Source organism: Amblyraja radiata, chromosome 28 (assembly GCF_010909765.2).
Source record: "Amblyraja radiata isolate CabotCenter1 chromosome 28, sAmbRad1.1.pri, whole genome shotgun sequence".
Taxonomy (NCBI): Eukaryota; Metazoa; Chordata; class Chondrichthyes; order Rajiformes; family Rajidae; genus Amblyraja; species Amblyraja radiata.
The window spans coordinates 12250218-12270760 of NC_045983.1; the positions used below are offsets into that span (position 1 = coordinate 12250218).

At 39.8% G+C, this 20543-nt stretch overlaps 1 protein-coding gene across 3 annotated transcripts in view; it reads right to left on the reverse strand.

Moving 5' to 3' along the window:
• The window catches only part of tbx4 (T-box transcription factor 4), a 106984-nt gene that overhangs the window by 19608 nt on the left and 66833 nt on the right, over positions 1-20543 (reverse strand). For all 3 annotated transcript variants that reach the window (XM_033045805.1, XM_033045806.1, XM_033045802.1), the window contains exons 4-6: positions 17075-17194; positions 15824-15971; positions 2508-2660 (exon numbers count right to left, since the gene is read on the reverse strand). In XM_033045805.1, the coding sequence (XP_032901696.1) occupies positions 2508-2660; positions 15824-15971; positions 17075-17194 (421 nt within the window). The remainder of the gene's footprint in view (positions 1-2507; positions 2661-15823; positions 15972-17074; positions 17195-20543) is intronic.

Sequence of the window (20543 nt, forward strand, 5' to 3'; positions counted from 1 at the left end):
GAAACTGCAGACGTGGTTAATAGGAGTTTGGAGAAGTAAAAAGTGAAAACATAGGACTCCATAGGTCACAAGGTCATAAGGAATAGGAGTAGTATCAGGCCATTCAGCCCATCAAGTTTACTCCGCCATACAATCATGGCTGATCTATCTCTCCCTCCTAACCCCATGCTCCTGCCTTCTCCCCATAACCTCTGACACGTGTATTAATCAAGAATCTATCTATCTCTGCCTTAAAAATATCCACTAACATAGGAATAGTCCATCTAAACACTCTACCCCATTGTGCCATTCTATTACATTGTGGTTCATCTGTATAAATGTATTAAATGGCATTTTGCCTGATATAAATACAAATCTCTTGATCTCAGCTTTGAAAACTTGAATGAGGCAACCCACCCCCAATTGCGCAGGCGCGGCTGACGGGGCCGGGGGTAGAAAGTTAATTTAAGTTTATAAAGGGAAATATTTTGTAAAATCAAACAAAACCTGCTACTGCACACCACGGGCGAATGGTGAGAAAGACACCTCTAAAATTGTTGAGCTATCGTGTACCGATTTGGCTGTATTTTAGGAACATACAAACATACCTACATACATACAAGATGAGGCTTTTAGTTATATACTATATGACCCGTGGACCCGTTGGGCCCCCGTTGTGACGCCAAAGATCCCCGTTGTGACACCTGTCAAAATGGCGATCTGAAAATGTCGGCGGGCTCGTCAACCCTCCTCCAACTGTGCATGTGCGGATGACGGGGCCGGCAAGTGGAAGCGCAGCGGGCCCAGGGGATAGAAAGTTAATTGAAGTTTATAAAGGGAAATACTTTGTAAAATCAAATGATTTTACTGCACACCCCAGGTGAATGGTGAGTAAGGCGCCCCTATGTAGAGATGATTAGAAATGGTTGAAAAGTATTGTGGCTAATCTATTTCTATTGAAGAATGGTTTTGTGATCTACCATAAAACAATTCTCAGATGAACATCTGAATTATTAGTCACGATCTTAGTTATACAAAATCTATCTGGCAATCGATATATGGTCAATCTTCCACTACTAACTATTTAACACATTTAAAATGGGGAAAATGCTCTAGAAGTGTAGTCAAGTCAAGTCACTTTTATTTCTATAGCACATTTAAAAAACAACTCTCGTTGGCCAAAGTGCTTTACAATTGGTGAGGTACTAACGTTATACAACATTGGTTCATAGATTAAGTACATACATAAATACATACATATAGCCCTCCTCAGAGGACGTCAAGAAAGGCTTGAGAGTAAAGATGAGTTTTAAGTCTCGACTTAAAGGAGTCGATGGAGGGGGCAGTTCTGATGGGAAGAGGGATGCTATTCTACAGTCTAGGAGCTGCAACCGCAAAGGCGCAGTCGCCCCATAGCTTATGCCTAGATGTTCAGTAACCCCAAGTCGGCCGATCTGAGGGACCTGGAGGTGGTGTGGACCCATGAAAAGTAATACTGAGCCAAAGGAGAGATATATATATATGGAATAGGACTGGATACTAAACTAGTTTAACTCTCATAAGAATCTGTGCCTGAAAGCCCTGTTGTTACATTTGGAGACCTAGTACGGGGGGGGAGTGATGTTAGGAGTCATTTTAATACAGCTTAGTATCAAAGCAATTATTTTAGATGTTGTCTTTATTTTTTCTCACATCAAGCCAGGGTTGGTTTACTTGTTGTCCTATCTTGCCCCATTAAATCAGTACAACCCGTTTCATGGTTGAGTTGTTGATGACGCCATTTGGTCTAACCAAGATGAGGAGGGTATGCAGACATTTAGCTAGACTGTCCAAGGGCAGAAGAGGTTCTCTGATAACACGGCTCTTTAAACAAGATTGTTATTTTAACTTTGATGTGAATTGCAGATGGATTATTTAAATAATTATGCCATGTAATAATAATTATTCATTTAATAGGTAGGCAATTGATAAATAAATATGCAAATAACGAAGTGAAATATGCAAATAACGAAGTGAGATATCTAAATTCTGGAACTACATGTATATCTAATAGCACTGGCAACTCATGGGCTACAGGACAAAGTAGTTCGCTGTTAGTATTTTGAGGATAACTAAGGTCAGGCAGTACTATTCTTGTCAGTGACACTCATTCTCCAAGAATACATTTATGAGCCATGTGCAGTGTAAGCTGCAATAGTGACTCCTATACCCACACGAGCCACTGTGATTTAGCTCATGGGAAATGGATCTTTAGTTAAAGATAAAGAGAGTGACCAATATTATTAGGCTAATAGAAAAGTCCTAGGAATGCACACTACATCCACTTGCCATCTATGATAGTGGGGCTTAAGAGGCTTTTAGATAGAAGTGAATACGCAGGGATTGGAGATATATAGATCATGAGCAGGTAACTGAAATTAGTTTATTTTGGCTCTAATCCTGTGCTGTGCTATTCTATGTCATATGTTATACCAACACAGTGGTGAGGAGTGGGTAGGCTCAGTGATAGTATGTGAGAGAGAGCTTACCTTGTGATTCTGATATGATGTGACTGAAATGAATGTTGTCTCCGTAAATACATGAGTAGAGAAGGCTGTGTTTTTTGAACCAAAGGCATTATTTTCATCTGCTTTCACAATGTGGAGTCTTGGTTGGTACTTGTGCATGGAATTCAAAATGATCTATGGAAAGGGGAGTAAAATATATCATTATTAAGAGTCGGCAAGATAAACAGAAAAATGTTCCGTGAATTATTTGTCCAGGTCCAAGCAATGAACAAAAGAGCTGCAGCTAATAGCTTTGTCCACCTATCCATTCCATTGCAGCTGAGGTTGTGGAGTGTCCCACTGGTTTGATGGTGTATTAAGAGCAATGGTCACGTTGCAATGGAAACTTTCTGAATCACATCATTGTCCAGTAACAGGACAGCTGGGGTTTCGTTTGAACAGAGATCATAAGTAATGATCTCAGGTAAAAATTCCCTTTTCTAAGGAGGGCAGAAACATCAGTTTCCCTGACCTGGGCAATATTTATGGAGACTCAAGGAACTGCTTAAGCTGGAATATTGACCAAAACACAAAGTGCACTAGGAGCTCAGCAGGCCAGGCAGCATCTGCAGAGGGAATGGACCATTACATTATAGGTGAAGACCCTTCTTAAGACTGAGTTCCTCCAGCACTTTTATTTTGGTTGATATTTATGTCTTGGTTCCCATTTCCACAACAGATCAATAAAGCTGCAGATGCTGGAAATCCAAAATAAAAACAGTAAGTGCTGGAAACGCTGAATGGGCCAGGCAGCATCTGTGGAAAGAGAACAGTGTTGATGTTTCAGAATCTACCTCAGTTTTGAGGAAAGTTTCTTCCACAGATACAGCCTGACCCACTAAATGTTTCCAGCATTTTCTGTTTTCATGTCCACGATAGATCTTCTGACCTTTATTCCATTGTTGTTTGTAGGAGCATGATGTGTGTGAATTGTCTTGGACATTTCTAAAGCTGCAACACTGACAATACCACCTCAGATTTAAAATATTTTAGGATACCCTACAATGAAAAAAATATTTTCTGCCTTTCTCGAAATTGCTGTCTCACGATCTTCCATCTCCACTGTGATACTGAACATTCCACACTGGATTTATTAATTGTGAATAACTGTAATTGTAACTTTTAGGTACGACGGGTCACTTCAGTTAAGAAATTGCAGATTTGTGGAGCTAATAAGTGACTAAGCATGTCCTGTGGCTTCTGAGATAAGTATCTTTGGTTTTGTGTTTATCTGACAAGGTGCTGCAGAAATGAAAGGATATATAAATATCTCTTCATTAAATTAGCTTTTCCATGCAGTAACCATTAATGCAATTAGTTGCCTGTTTGCTTTTTAGAAAGCTGGCAAATAATGACAAACCAGACTAAAATCAATTGGCCGTTAAGGTGACAGAGACCAGGGAGCATGAGCGATTGCTAATGAGATGGGCAGTTTGCAGGGAGAATGGGGTAGGAACATGTGGACGAAGTGTTGGAAAAGTAGAAATAATTGAACAGGGACAGGGATGGTGGTTTTGAATGAAATCTAAACATTTGGCCTTTTTTATTCTAAGAGGGCAAAGTCTTTGTGAGTGAGAGAGATGATGGTAAACAATGGCTGAAGTGCTATGAGTGCTAAGGTCACATGGGATCATAATCCACCGTGACATTTTTGACCATTAGAAACAATTAAATCAGGTTGATTCTGTTCAACATGGAGACTCAATGCAATATAGAGTCTCTTGCTTTAGGTGCACTTGATGTGACCTTCTGTACATTGGTGGGACCAAGCGCAGACTAGGTGACTGCTTTGCCGAGCACCTATGCTGTGTCCTTCATGTCCATCGAGAGCTCCTGGTTGCCATTTCAATTCCCTCCCTATTCCCATACTGACATGTCTGTCCTCAGCTTCTTCCATTGTCGAGTTAAAGGCAAATGCAAACTAAATGAACAGCACCTCATATTCCACCTAATAGCCCACAACCCAAAAGCACGAACATTGAATTTTCTAATTTCAGGAAACCTGCTCCATCTCGGTCCCTCTATCCACCCAGATCCTCCCACACATACTCTTCTTTCACACAACACACAGGTTCTGTCCCACCCACTCACCTGCCCTTCACAAACATTTCCCTCCAAGGATGCTGTCTAGCCCGCTGAGTTCCTCCAGCAGTTAAAATCATAGAATCAGAATCTTTTGCCCAATGCCATGTATGATAGTGCCATTTGCATGTGTTTGACCTACATCCCACTAAACCTTTCCTATCCATGTACCTGTCCAAATGCTTTTTAAAAGTCTGGTCAGCCTGGGGAAGGGTCTCGGCCAGAAGTGTCGCCCGTTCCTTCTCTCCAGAGATGCAGCCTGTTTGGCTGAGTTGCTCCAGCATTTTGTGTCTGCTTTCAAATGCTGTTTAAATGTAGTTATCATACTGCCTCAATTACTTCATCGGGCCGTTTGTTCTATATACATAGGACCATCTGTTTGAAAAAGTTGACCCTCATGTTCCTATTAAATCTTCTCCCACTGAAGTGGAGCTTGAATCCTTTTTCTTCTGACTACTGACAAGGAAACTAAGCCCAGTGCTTGATAACGATATCAAGTGCTAAATGTCACCTCTATTTTTATTGTTGATTTTTTCCAGAGAACAACAGGGACAACAGTCCAAAGAATGCTTGGAATGCAAGACCATTTCAGAATCTGGGTTTCTTTGCAGACGAAAAAGGTAATTTACAGGCAGGTTCTCTTATCTCATGTATCTGGCAGAAATCCAGCTTTGTTCCAGGTATTTGGATCTTTATTGAAAACAATGGAGCCAACATATATTTAGACACAAAGTGCTGGAGTAACTCAGAGGATCAGGCAGCATCTCTGGAGAACATGAATAGGGAACATTTTGGGTCAGGACTCCTCTTTAGACTCTCTTAATAAGGGCCCTGACCAGGGGCAGAAATCACTATCAAAACATGGGGGAGGGCATAATTTTTTTTGAGTGGCCACGCGTATGCGCGCACACACACACAAGCGAGGCTTTGGTCGTGGGCCCTGTGGACGATAACATTGGGAGCTGGTTGGTGACCGACTCTGAACTCCAGCAACAGCAGCTTCGTCCACCCCGAATCGTGGGGCTTCAATCGGCCCGTTCGCGGGGCCTTTCGTCGCCCGGCGCGGCTTAAAATCGGCCGCGGAATCTTCCAACGCTCGGCAGGGGTTTCAACATCGGGAGCCTCGATCGTCTCGACGCAGCAATTTGACCGCGAGGCGATGGAAGATCCCGCGGCCGATTTTAAGCCGCGCTGGGCGATGAAAGGCCCCGCGAACGGGCCAATTCAAGCTCCGCTCTATGATCTTTGCTCCACCAGGACATCTCCCCCTTCCAGTCACCACGCTCTATCCACAGTCCCACCCCCCTTCTTCCGCCTCTGACCGACACCCCCCTCCTCCAATCATCGCGCTGAATCACCATGTCCCGGCCCCCCCACTGCCTGCTGACTCATCCAATCGGCGTCCTCGATCATCAGTCCCACCCCCACTGTCTCGCGAAAAGCGAAGATTTTTAATAGATTTTTTTTCACCGAATTTAAAAATCCGGATTACAAAACATGGGGGGGGGAATTGTCCCACACCTCTCAAAAGATGGAGGGGACATGTCCCCCTGTCCGCCCCCTCGGGATTTCTGCCCATGGCCCTGACCAAAGTCACCTATCCATGTTTTCTCGACTATACACTATACAGTGTAGAGTATTCAGTATACTATGCAGTGTAGAGTAGCTGGATATTTGACTTTTCTACGGTACTTTCTGCAGACAGTGACCTCTAAGGTGCCCGCCAGGGCTCAGTTGACATCAACTCCTGAGTCAGAAGAATATGGGCTCATCTTCCTCCAGATATTGGACACAATGGATGGACACTCCAATGTATAGTTAATTAATCAGAGGCTCTATCAGATGGAAGCAAAACATCTTGCAGCAATTTTCAAAAGAAAATGCTCAGGTTTCATTGTGATGAAATTAATTTTCTACTCAAGATCACAAAAATAAATTACCTAGTTAAAGCTGTGCTCAGATTTAGTCTCACAATTTCATGTCAGAATAGGAAAACACTTCAAAAAGTAATTTGGACACATAAGGAACTGCAGGTGCTGAAATCTCGAGCTGAACACAAAGCACTGGTGGAACTAGCGAGTCAGGCAGCATCTATGGAGGGAATGTACAGGTGATGTTTCAGATCAGGATACTTCTTCACACTAATTATAATAGGGGGAAGAAAACTGGAAAAGAGCAGTAGGAACTGAACAAAGCCTGGCAAACGATAGGTGGATACAGGTGAGGAAGGATGAGGTGGGGGAGGTTAATTGACTAAAAATCAAATTCACGTGTTCCATCAACTGGCATGCAAAACAAACAATAGGTCTGTCATCCCAAATGCTAGAGATCCTTTTTCAGATTCTAAGGACACAATCAATTGTATATTCCATCTGCACGAGTGCCATATTAGAGCCCACCAAGGCAGAGTGACTCACAGTCACTCCACTAAGGATCCAGCCAAAATTGTATCAAGCTCAAAGAACCAGTTACCTAAAATAATACTAAGCTCCCCATGGGAGTCTTGCATGCCCAGCTCGAGATTTCAGCACCTGCAGTTCCTTATGTGTCCAAATTACTTTTTGAAGTGTTTTCCTATTCTGACATGAAATTGTGAGACTAAATCTGAGCCCAGTAAAATTGTTGTTCTGCCCTCGGGTCAGTTGCAACTGCTCGCTTTTTCAAGAACTCAACACAAAAGTGGAAGTGCTGACACAGTTGTGCAATTCTTCCAATCACTAGATATCACTCCTCAATATTGTGCGGAATGGCACGGGGATAGGGCCCAAGGTTGGTGTTACATTCACCCAAGTTCACCCCTCCCCTCCTCCCACTGAACTCCAGTAAGGGGTCAGAAAAATGGCAAGACTGAGTTTTAATGATCCTTATTTCTGCTGAGACCCAAACAATTGAACTTGAAGTTATAGTCTTTAAGAGAAAAATTTTAAGAGCAGTGCTAATGTGTGTGCTTTTTTCTGCTAGAACTGAAATACAATAAGTGTTCTCAATACAATTTAATAACTAGCAGCTCGGAAGTAATAAATCAAAATAAGATGTAAGGATGCATTGGACTAGTACCAGAAAAATAACCACGAAGATTGTTGGAAGAACACATATGTTCACTCAAAGAGAGCCTGCCACCAATCATGCCTACATATGACCAAAACACAAAGTGATGGAGGAACTCAGTGGGTCAATAGACCATAGGTGATGGAGTAGGCCATTCTGCCCTTCAAGCCATTCAAAGTGATCATAGCTGAATGGTTAGCTGAAGAGAGAGTGAACGCTGGCGCGCTTTGGCTGCCGCTGCTCCCTCTTCACACTGTGTTTTTGATTTTCTGTTTTTGGATTGAATCCTGTTTTTTAATTTGTGTCTCTGTGATGTCTTTATTACTTGTTTTATTCCGATTATATGTTATTCTGATATACTATGTAAGGTGTCCTTGAGATGTTTGAAAGGCGCCCATTAAATAAAATTTATTATTATTATTATTATCCTCAATCAGTACCCCGTTCCTGCCTTCTCCCCATATCCCTTGACTCCGCTAACTCTCTCTTGAAAGCATCCATAGAACCGGCCACCACCGCCCTCTGAGGCAGAGAATTCCACTGACTCACAACTCTCTGTGTGAAAAAGTATTTCCTCATCTCCGTTCTAAATGGCTTACCCCTTATTCTTAAACTGTGGCCCCTGGCTCTGGACTCCCCCAACATCGGGAACATGTTTCCTGCCTCTAGCGTGTCCAAACCCGAGCAGCATCTGTGGAGGGAATGGACAGGCGACGTTTTGAGTCGGGACCCTTCTTCAGACCACTTGATGTGTTGAGTTCCTCCAGCACTTTGTGTTTTGCTCAAGGTTCTAGCATCTGCAGTTCCTTATGTCTCCACATCTAAAATTCTGCTTCTGCATTTTGACAATGTCCTTTCAAAGTAAAAGCTTTAATAATAAGAAGAATAACAATCAGACCTTCAACATTGCAGGATATGACCAAGGGAATTTAACTCAGAATATTGCGCTACACAAAAGTGTAGACTATTAAAAAACCATAAGGATTTCCTGGTCACTGTTGATCACGCTTTCTATCAGTGACCTTGAAATGTGAAGTATTGTATGATACTTCCCCATTGATAGTCTTTTTTTTTTCTTTTTTTTTTAATATTTTATTTTATTAGAAGTAAGTACAGTCATATGGCACCAAAGTGCCTAATATATATTTTCATAATACATTTTATGTACAACTTCTTTTTTTTTTTTTGTTACACTGAAAAAAGATTAGAATAAGAAAAAGAAGTTAGATACTGTAGTAAAGGATAGAAAGATGTGAAATATATAGTGTGTGAAAAAAGAAAACGAGTAAATGAAAAAAGTTGAGAGAGAGAATAGAGAGAAGAAAAGAAAAAAAAAAAAAGAGGAGATCATTATTTATAGTCTTGACCAACCCTCGTCCAGTCCTGAAACAGTTATTTTTTACAATTGTGTTGCACCATATGATTCCAAAAAAACGACGAATGGAGACCAACTCGTTATGAATTGGTCTGATTTATCCATTAGGAGGAATCGCATTTCCTCAAGATGAGCGGTGTCCAACATACTTGCAATCCACATTTTAAGCGTTGGTATTGATGTACCTTTCCAAAATTTAAGAATTAATTTTTTTGCTATTATTAAACCATAGTTAAGGAATAGATTTTGAGATGTGTTCAATTTATTCCCATCTTCCATTACGCCAAATATAATCATTTCAGTATTAGGTTCCATTCTTGTCTTGAATAATTTTGTAAATATTTCAAAAATATCATTCCAGAATCTATAAAGTTTTATGCAGGAGACTAAGGAGTGTGTTATAGTTGCCTTTTGGGCTAGACATTTATCACAAGTGGCGGATATATTTGGATAAAATTTGTTCAATCTTGTTTTTGAGTAATATAATCTATGTACAATTTTAAATTGAATTAAATTATGTCTTACATTAATTGAACATTTGTGAATATATATCAGGTATTTTTCCCATTTAACCTTCGTAATTTTTATCATTAGTTCCCGTTCCCACTCTTCTCTAAGTACCTCTGTCGATGGTAGGTCTATATTTAGAATACTATTATATAAATATGATATTAATTTTTGTGAGTCAGCTTCAATATTCATTGCCTCTTCCAATAAGTCAGGAGTTACTTTTTGATATCCTTGTATATATTTTTTCACGAAATCGCAAATCTGAAGATATTTAAAATATTGGTTGTTTTTCAATTTAAATTTTAATTGTAATTGTTGGAATGATAGTAAGTTTCCCATTTCATACATATCCCCGATCCTTCTAATTCCGAGACTTTCCCATTGGTTATATGTCTTATCAATAAGAGATGGTTTAAATAAAGGGTTATTCGCTATTGGCATTAACAGTGATAGATTTCTTAATTTTAAAGATAATTTTATTTGTTTCCAAATTCTTATTGTACCATATATAATTGGGTTCTTCTTATATATTGTGTTATTCAGTTTTTTTGGGGAGAAGAGGATCGTTCCTATATTACTAGGATGGCAATCCTCCTTCTCCATTTTTATCCATTCTGTCTGTTGGGTAGCACTATCCAACCAATAAATCATATTCTTAATATGCACTGCCCAGTAATAATACATAAAATTCGGAAGTGAAAGTCCCCCGACCTCTTTTGGTTTACATAAATGTTTTTTTGTGATTCTATGTGATCTATAGTCCCAAATATAATTAGTAATATTAGAGTCTAATTTTTTTTTAAAGTATTTTGGTATATATACCGGTATAGATTGAAATAGGTATAATAATTGTGGTAGGAAGATCATTTTTATTGCATTTATTCTACCTAATAATGATAAGGGAAGTGTTTTCCAAAATTTAATCAACGTATTAAGTTTATTTAATAAAGGCATGAAATTAGCATTGAATAATGCTTTATATTTTCTAGTAATCTGAATACCCAAATATTTAAATTTTTCTGTTGCGATTTTAAAGGGGAACTTCAGTAAGTGTGTAGGTTCTTGAGGTTTTAATGTCATGATTTCACTTTTATTCCAGTTTATTCTATATCCAGAAAAAGACCCAAATTCCTCTATTAAGTTTAATAAATTTGGTATGCTCGTTTGTGACTTTGTAATATATAAAAGTATATCGTCTGCATATAATGAGATTTTATTCTTTGAGTCTCTGGTATTATAGCCCTGAATATTCGGATGAATTCTTATACTTTCAGCCAGGGGTTCTATCATAAGGGCAAATAGCAGGGGTGATAGTGCACATCCCTGCCTATTACCCCTTGATAGTTGAAATTTTTGAGATAACATGTTATTAGTTAAAATTCTTGCCATCGGTTTATCATATAATAATTTTACCCATCTTATAAAATTCTCTCCCATATTAAATTTTTGTAGTACTTTATATAAGTATTGCCACTCTACCTGATCAAATGCTTTCTCTGCATCCAAAGAAATAATTGATATATCTTCTTCCTCTACTTTATGCGAGTACATTATATTAAACAGACGTCTCAGATTATTAAATGAGTGTCTTTTAGGTATAAACCCCGTTTGATCAGGGTTTATCAATTTACTAATATATTTGCTTAATCTTCTTGATAGTCAACGGAATCAATCAGCACATTCCTATTCAAGGACCGAGCAAACTACAAATGCTGAATGCTTGTATATGACACTTTTACGCAGACGTTAACCATTTCACAGTGAAAGAGCACATATAAAAAGTAGGAAAGCATGAACTTTGCCAGTCAATTGCTCTCCTCCTTGCATCTATTAATAAATTATAATCAGCAGCATATTTGGTCACCAGTAAGCTGTCTGAATTGTTTTAACTTAACGCACATTTAGTGTGCTCTCCAAAAATAGCAGAAGAGCCAAGCTCAGTGTAAATAATCAATAACTGGTGCACACATTCACCTTCAGAAGTGTTTAATGAATGAAAACATTTGCTCTTGTGTCACTCGCTTTTCCTTGGCACAATGAGGTCTAGTCTGGACGACAGAGTGATGTCTGCTTGCTTCCTCCGTTCCAAACTCCTTTCTTATCATTTGCAAATGGTGCAAGTGATTCTGACAATGAGATTAAGGTTGCGCCTTTCAAACTGAGGACCTAATGAGCTCAAATGAGGGGAAATACAATGAGGCAAGCGCTTCAGGGCTCCCTTGTGTCAGACTGCTCTTTGCTCATGTCATAGTGCTGCATTAACTCCTTTCCAGTATTTCACAGTTGATGGACCGACTTTATTTTTTTTTAGAAAATGCAATGTCTTTCTTCTTCGTGGCCTGTTGATTTCATTTTTGAGAATTGTGGACGAGCTGATCCATGGAGAATGAGAGACGAGCCAGTTGAGCGAGCATTGGAATGGTCACGTCAGGAGGTACAACGTTATAGTTCCCACCCTTTCAGTTTCCACTGCCAGTAAGTTGCCAACTGAATTATTTTTCTGAATCATACTGCTCAAGAAGTTATGCATAGCTTCACGCCTGTGCTAGTAGTCTCACTTTACTTATTTTATCATCCGCAAACTCTGTTATAACAGCTTGCTTATAGAGATGTGGTTGATGGCAGCAGATTTTTAATTTAATCTTTTATTCAGCAGACGGCGCTTTGAGTGAGGTTAAATCCTAAAATTCCAGTCCTGTCTACATATGTCTGACTAGAATTAAAATGAATGCCCAGCATTATTATTCTTGTTCCAGAATGAATTCCAGTCTGGGCGTACATGAATGTCAGAGGGAACATAATAGTATATTTTTATTTGCAGCCCGCATTCTGAGTCTGGTCAAATCAAATTCAGTTTATTACCTTATGTACAATTACAGTGTTGATGCAGGTACAATGAAAATTATTTATAAAGATGAAAATTGCACCAAGTCCTAAATAGAGTGGATATGGAGAGTCTGTTTCAAGTAGTGGAAGAGTCTAGGACCAGAAGGCACAGCCTCACAATAAAAGTACGTACCTTTAGAATGGAGATGAGGAAGAATTTCTTTAGCCAGAAGGGTGATAAATCTATGGAATTCATTGCCACAGACAGCTGTGGAGGCCAAGTCATTGCGCATTTTTAAAGCGGAGATTGATAGGTTCATGATTAATAAGGGCATTAAAGGTGTGGTGAGAAGGGAGAGTGGGATTGAGAGGAGCAAAATAGATCAGCCATGATCGAATAGCAGAGCAGACCCAATGGGCCAAATGGCCTTAAAGTCTTGCTTGCAGCAGCATCGCAGGCACATAGACAAGAAAATACATTAAAAATCATAAATTACACAGAAATTATAAATAAATGCTACAAAATGGTGAAATGAAAAAGACTGCAAAAAAACAAGACACTGCAATAACACATAGTGAAAACATGTTCATGGCAGTGCAAGAGGAGGTCAGTGATATTACACTGCTGAGGTAGGATTAGGGTTTTGCAGGTCATTTCAAGGACCTGATCATTGTAGGAATGTAGTAACACCTGAACTGGTGGTGTTAGACTTTAGGTTTCTGTACCTCCTGTGTAACATTAGCAGTGAGAAGAGGGTATCCTTGATAAAAGATGTTGAGGTAGTGCCCCATGTAGATGCTTTCAATAGTAGGGAGGACTGTGCCTGCAATGAACTGGGCTGTACCGCTCTCTGCAGCCTCTGGCTTTCCTGTGCATTGGAATTACCATACCAGGCCAGGATGCAATCAGCGGTGATACTTTCTATAGTAAATCTGTGGAAGTTTGTTGGAGTATTCAAAGACATGCCAAACCTCTTTAAACTTCTAAGTAAGTACGGACACTGGCATGCCTTCATCATGATTACATCCATGTGCTGGGCCCAGAACAGATCAACCAAGATGTTAATGGCCAGGCATTTGAAGCTGTTAATAGGCACAAAAAGCTGGAGTAACTCAGCGGGACAGGCAGCATCTCTGGAGAAAAGGATTGGGAGACGTTTCGGGTCGAGACTCTTCTTCAGACCCGAAACGTCACCCATTCCTCTCCAGATATGCTGCCTGTCCTGCTGAGTTACTCCAGCTTTTTGAGTCTATCTTCAGTTTAAACCAGCTGTTCCTTCTTACACATTTGAAGCTGTTAACTTTCTTCACTGCCAACCCATCAATGAAAGACTGCCCTGGTACCTCATTGTTAGAAGCCCACTTCAGCATTGAAAATAAGCTGCCATTTTAGTATTGTACTGAGCAAGTAGGCATTGATAAAGGACGGAATGTCAGCTGATAGCCCTGTAATTTTGGTTGAATTAAAAGCTGCTGGGGCAGGACTAGAAGAAGACCAGAGTTCTGGTGATCGCCACCATTCTTTACACTTCAACCAACATCAAACTAAATACACGAGCAGTTTATTTCTGTTTATGGGATCTTGCTGTGCAGAATAGTTGACATTCATCTGCAGTAGTTCAAAGGCTATGAAGACCTTTCTAATTAGTTGAGGATGTGAACTGTGACATATCACTTTAAATTCCCTTTTCAGTGTAATATTGTTATCTCAAATCTACACTCCCTGCAATAAGACCTTAGAATTAGTCATTAAATCGTTCACTTTGAAATAGAGCACTGTAATGTTAGTGTGAAAATAGTTAAATACAACTTATGAAGTTCATTTGGATGCTATTTCAACATAGCCTTTAATCAATGAAAATAGATGGTTTAATTCAATGCTATTAAATGAGGCAAAATAATTTCATGCATTAAACATACACTTATATCACAGGGTAATTTCATGCTGTAAATTCACACAGAGCGCAGATTGCATCAGGACATCTATCTGCTTATATATGTATTGATGTAAAGTCCATGCCTATGCCATTAACAGAATTACACAGTGACATCACATAGCATCCTGACATGAAATACCTATGATCATTATCCAGAGATCCAGGTTTGACCCTGACCACGGGTGCTATCTGTGTGAAATGCTGTCCGTGTGGAGTTTGCACGTTTCCTTGTGACCACATGGGGTTCACCTCGGTGCTCCGGTTTCCTCCACATCCCAAAGATGTGCAGGTTTGTAGATTAATTATAATCTGTAAATTGCCTTCAGTGTGAAGGAAGTAGATGCGAAAGTGGGATAACATAGAACTGGTGTGAACTCCGTAGGGTGAAGAACCTGTTTCCTTGCTGTATCTTTAAATCAATAAAGAGCAGAATTGGAAAGGTGATTGAACTTCAGACTTGATACAGTCGAGACCATATTAAGGAGCTATGTTTGATTCCAGAGATGCTGCCTGTCCCGCTGAGTTACTCCAGCATTTTGTCTACCAAACGAGATCAAAGACAAGGAAAAAGTTGTGCTGCACGCTGGGACTTAAAGATATTGCCTGAACATTTATGATGTATATAATATAATACCACTAGAATGGAGCGTTCATGATTGGAGATGTAAACATTGGTGGGGCAGATGAAATGTGTAGGAAGGAACTGCAGATGCTGGTTTACACCGAAGATATTGTAGATACAAAAGGGGAATACTCTCGCCAGAGACAGAGGCCTGAGCATGTACTTGCTGCTTTAAGGGAGCATAACATTGTTGGGCACCCTGGTCATCACCCCTCTCCGGTAAAAGGAAAAGCATTTTGAAAGATTTATTCATGGCTTCCTGGCCAGTATTTATCCCCATTCAATATCCCTGAAACGGATTATCTGGTCACTATCATGTCACCGTGTGTGGGATCTTGATGTGCTCAAATGTTCTTGTTCCCACATCAGATAATGACCTCTCTTCAAAGGTGCCCCATCCACACAGTAAAGAATCATGGATACTGCTTAAGAATGTGAAAGGATTTATAGTAAGGTAAGCATTTTAGAGATCTTTATTCAGTTGGTTGATGCTTTAAACAACCAATGAAAGAGTTGATAACATTCCTGTTAGAGTAACAGGATCATGAAGAATTGATAGTGGAAACAAGGTGATATTATTCTTTCACTTAAAGGGGAATTGATCATGACTCTTGAATGGACCTCTGATATACTCAGGATGAATTCCCAATCTTCCAATCTATCTAATTGTGCCCCTTGCACTATTATTCTCTGCACTCTCTCTGCAGCTGTGGCACTAAATTCTGCGCGCTGTTTATTTTCTCTTTAACACTACCTGAGGTACTCCTGCACTTATGATATGGTATGATTTATCTGGATAGCACGTAAAATGAAATGTATCACTGTATCAGGGTCGGCATGACAATAATTAGCCACTACCAAGATCAAAAAATGTTGCCCAAAATGTTCGCTCACTTACATGCCCAAATGGATCCAGGTGATTGTTGGTCAGTTTCAGTTTCTGGAAGGAGACGAGTTGTCGCATCCAGTGTGCCCCCGTAGCTGGTGAATCCGGATGCACATACAGCCTCCCGGGCATGGCCGGCTCTGCCTTTCCAGCCACCATCCTGCACAAAATGAGCAGCTGTTAAATGTGAATGAATGAATGAATAAGTTTATTGGCCAAGTATTCACATACAAGGAATTTGCCTTGGTGCTCTGCCCGCAAGTGACAACATGACATACAATGACAGTTAGGAATGACACATAATATATTAAACATTAATAATAATAATAATAATAATAATAATAGTGTCGTATGGAACCCTAGGCAGTGAGTATGCTGTGATTTTCTGGCCAGACAGTCCATACCAAAAGGAGATTGATTTATTGATAACAAGGTGACAGAAGGAAACATTTATTCTATGCAGCAGATTGATAGGGTCTGGAATCCATGGACTAGTCATTCAGCAAAAACATGTTCAAAGGACTTGGATAAACACAGAAATTATAATCCTGGAAGACTAGAGCAGGGGAATGGGACAAATTGGCTATCATCCAGTGGGGGAACTGGGCAATGGCCTATTGGGGCAAAGGTGAAAGGAGACGTGTGGGGCAAGTTTTTAAACAGAGAGTGGTGAGTGCCTGGAATATGCCACCAAAAGTGGTGGTGGAGGCCAATATGATAGTGGAATTTAAGTGGCTTTTAGATAGGCACAGGGAAATGCAGGGAATGGAGATTTATGGATCAGCTGCAGGCAGCAAAGAGCATGTTTAATGTTGCATCATGTTCAACGTTGTAGGCCAAAGAGACGTGCCTGTGCTGTACAATTCTCTGTTCAATAGCATCTGGAGAAGGGTCCCAAACTGAAACGTTACCTGTCCATTCCCTCCATAGCAGCTGCCTGACCTGTTGAGTTACTTTGTGTTTTACTCAAGATTCCATCACCTGCAGTTCCTGTGTGTCCAGTAGATTCAAATGCCCACTCATCATTTGTCGCTAACTAATTAGCAAAAACCTTGGGGTCACTTGTGATTCTCTTTACGGTCAAATAGCCACAGATTTGCTGGAACAAGGTGATCCTTCTAGTCACTGTCATTTATTAATTTATAGGAGCACCTTCAGCGTTAAAGCTTCCCCTGGCCCACAATCAAGAACAAAGAGACTGCCTTTGCTCCAAGTATCTATTGATACATAATGACTTGGAAGATTCAAGTTTCAAGTACATACCACTTGTTGTCACAGAATTTATATCGATGATCATCTGCAGGCACAATGTCAATCAGCAGAATGTACTTGGTTTTTGGATTCATCCCGGTAACCTTCACCTTGTAACTCGGAAACATTCGCCTGGACGAAGTAGAGAGACGGAAGTTACCAAATGATATCAAGATGGCAAATTATGACGATAGACAACTGTCAACATGTACCAAACCATTGCATCAGCTCACGAAGATTGTACACCACAACTCCACAAGATTGTTTAAGGAGTATAATACATTTTAACCTCACAAACCACTTGCACATCCTGAGAAAAAAAAAAAAAGATTTACAATCAGGAAAGAAATAAGCAGTTTACGACAAGTAGATTTTGAGAATAATTTGCACAGACTAAGCGTGCATTCTATTGAATTTAGAAGACTGTAACTGTTTAATTAATATATAGTTTAGGAATTTCGATAGAGAGAAATTATTTTCCCTGGTAGCAACTCCATGATCAGGTCATTCATCTTAAAGCTGGAATCATGGCGTTCAAGGCATTGAGAGACACTTCTTCACACAGTAGTATCTAGAACCTTCTTTCGCAAATTTTCTACTGGAGACATCGCTTTGAAAATTTAAAGGTCAAGGCTTCCAAGAGGCAAGTGTTTAGTTGCCAAATGCATCAGGAACGGAACAGTGAGATTTTTACTTGCTGTAGCTTTGCAGGACCATTAATATAATAACACACAAATACATTTACAATAATCAATAACACAATAAATACTAGGTAACCAGATAATAATAGTACAAAAAGGCATTGATGATTTTATTTGTTAAGTGAGGATATTAAGAATTATGTGACTAAAGGGAGCAAATAAGGATAAATTACAGAACAATCATAATCTATTTCATTGGCAGAGCAGCTTTAAAAGACTCAATAGTAGGGTCCTTATATTCCGACTTAAATCAATTTGAGTTATATTAATTGTTAAACTCTTAATGCTAATCCCTCACATTCAATTTAGTCGAGGTATTTAACTCACTCAGAATAAACAGGTCATCACCTACATTAGAATAGTGGACTGGAGAATGTCTCCTGAAATTTATTAAGTCTTTCTTCATTAATATTGTCACTATTATTTCTGGCTAATGGATGGGAAGATATGCGATGTGGCATTTCAGTTGGACTTTGATTTCTGGGTGAAGGAAATATAATAGATTCTATTCCTGGTTGTTGTTCAGCGCCAGTAATGAAATGAGAACTCAACACCAAGAAGGCCCAACACCAATAGCATCATTCATGCCAACACTGCAATAAAGTCTGTAGCTCCAGGATCGGCCTCTTCAGTCATCTCAAGACCAACAGAAAGGATCCACTAGTAGGACAACCCTACTCGACTTTTAGTGATTACCAATGATGATAATTGTTCAATGGCCACTGTTATTCCGTGTTCAGAGAATTTGGATGGGTGAAGGGATTTCTAAACTGACACAGAAGGCAGGAGAAGCAAGGAAGGAAAGTGGGAGAGAGTGGGGGGAGTTAATGAGACCTATCAATAGGGAGAGCTTCATACTGACCGGGATTTATTAGTCATGGCTTCTGGAAAATAATTTGTTGCTCAGCCCACATGCCTGAAGTTAGCCGCTAAAGTAGCCTGGCCTTATAAATTTTAAGTGCTTTTTTAATGGCCGTAAAAAAGAGTCGAGGCATGTGAAATTCATATTGTTGACATATCTGGACATTTTTAAGTGGGTTCACAGAGAACTCAAGTAGCAGAATTATAGTCCGCTAATGTAGTTGAAAGTATCAGAGCTTTACCAGAATGGAAGTGCTTTTTTAAGCTCTTGGAGAGTTTGCTGCCTGGTTGACCTGCTGATCTCTGGTTTTCATTTTGTAATTTTTATTAACATCCTCATGGGATTTTTAACTATCTGTGATCCACTGTGAATTTTCTGGACCTTGTCACTGAATATGATATGCTCAAAATTTGTCCGCTTATATTCAGGGAATGTGATTAATAAAAATGTTTTATGGGTTCATTTTAAACACCCTCCATTTCTTTTTCTCAATGTAATTCCACGGGACAGTTGATTATTTTGATAAGGTCCATGTTGTATGACAGAACGCCAGAGATAAGTTGCTTTTAAATGTTTTCATTACATTAAGCTTGTCCCCCTCCTCACTGCTGTTCTTGACAACTCCCATGCAATGCACCAGAGTTACCACAGGTCACACACTGTAAAACATCCCACATGTTTTTTTACTCTTTCACTGTTTTGTCCTGGTAATTGTGTTTTAAAGAGACCTGTAACTATCATAGACAGTTTTCTGACTGTCATACCTACCAGTATCAATGTTGTTATCCCGGGTGTCGCCATAGAGACATACCTACCAGTGTCAATGCTGCCATTCTGACTGTTACTGCCTGCCTGCCAGTTTAACCATCATTGTCTGCCAATAATACATTCTGACTGTCTCTGAGTGTCCTGCCGCCATTCATCAGTGTTGTCACTGGTTCTATGATTGTCTGTCAGTGTCAATGTAGTGTCCTATCTGTCACTGCCTGCAATCATTATAACTATCACGGTCATCATTCTAACTATTACAGCCTCCCATTGTCAATGTCATTATTCCCAGCACCTGTGATTAATAGTATAAAGCTGCATAGTACCAGTGCATAGAGCGACAATATCTTCATTTACTGTTTTTTGCTTCATTTGTTGCAGTTTATGAATATCACCAGCAAGGCAATGGCATTTATGGCCAATTCTAATTGCCCCTTCAACTGAACGTCTCTCTGGGTTATATCAAAGGACACCAATGAATTATCCACAGTGGTGAGTCTTGGAAAGAATGGGAACCATAAACGTTTTTGCAGTAATCCAGTTGTTTCATGGGCACCTTCAATAATCCAAACCTTCCCTTCCAATTTATATTAACAATGGTTAGACAAAATATTGTCAGGTGCTTATTGTCCCTTGGACTGAGGAACAAAGGGGTACCAAGTGTCAGAGATTCCAACTATTATGATATATAGGAAGGACTGCAGATGCTGGTTGAAATCAAAGATATACACAAAAAGCTGGAGTAACTCAGCAGGTCAAGCAGCATCTCTGGAGAAAAGGAATAGGTGACGTTTCGGTTTGAGACCCTTCGGACTTTTTCAGAGTCTTGGATAGAGTGGATGTGGAGAAGATGTTTCCATTAGTGGGAGAGTCTAGGACTAGAGGTCATAGCCTCAGAATTAAAGGATGTTCTTTTAGGAAGGAGATGTGGAGGATTTTTTTTAGTCAGAGGGTGGTGAATCTGTGGAATTCTTTACCACAGAAGGCTGTGGAGGACAAGTCAGTGGATATATTTAAGGCAGAGATAGATAGATTATTGATCAATAGACAATGGGTGCAGGAGTAGGCCATTTGGCCCTTCGAGCCAGAACTGCCACTCAATGTGATCATGACTGATCATCCCCAATCAGTACCCTGTTCCTGCCTTCTC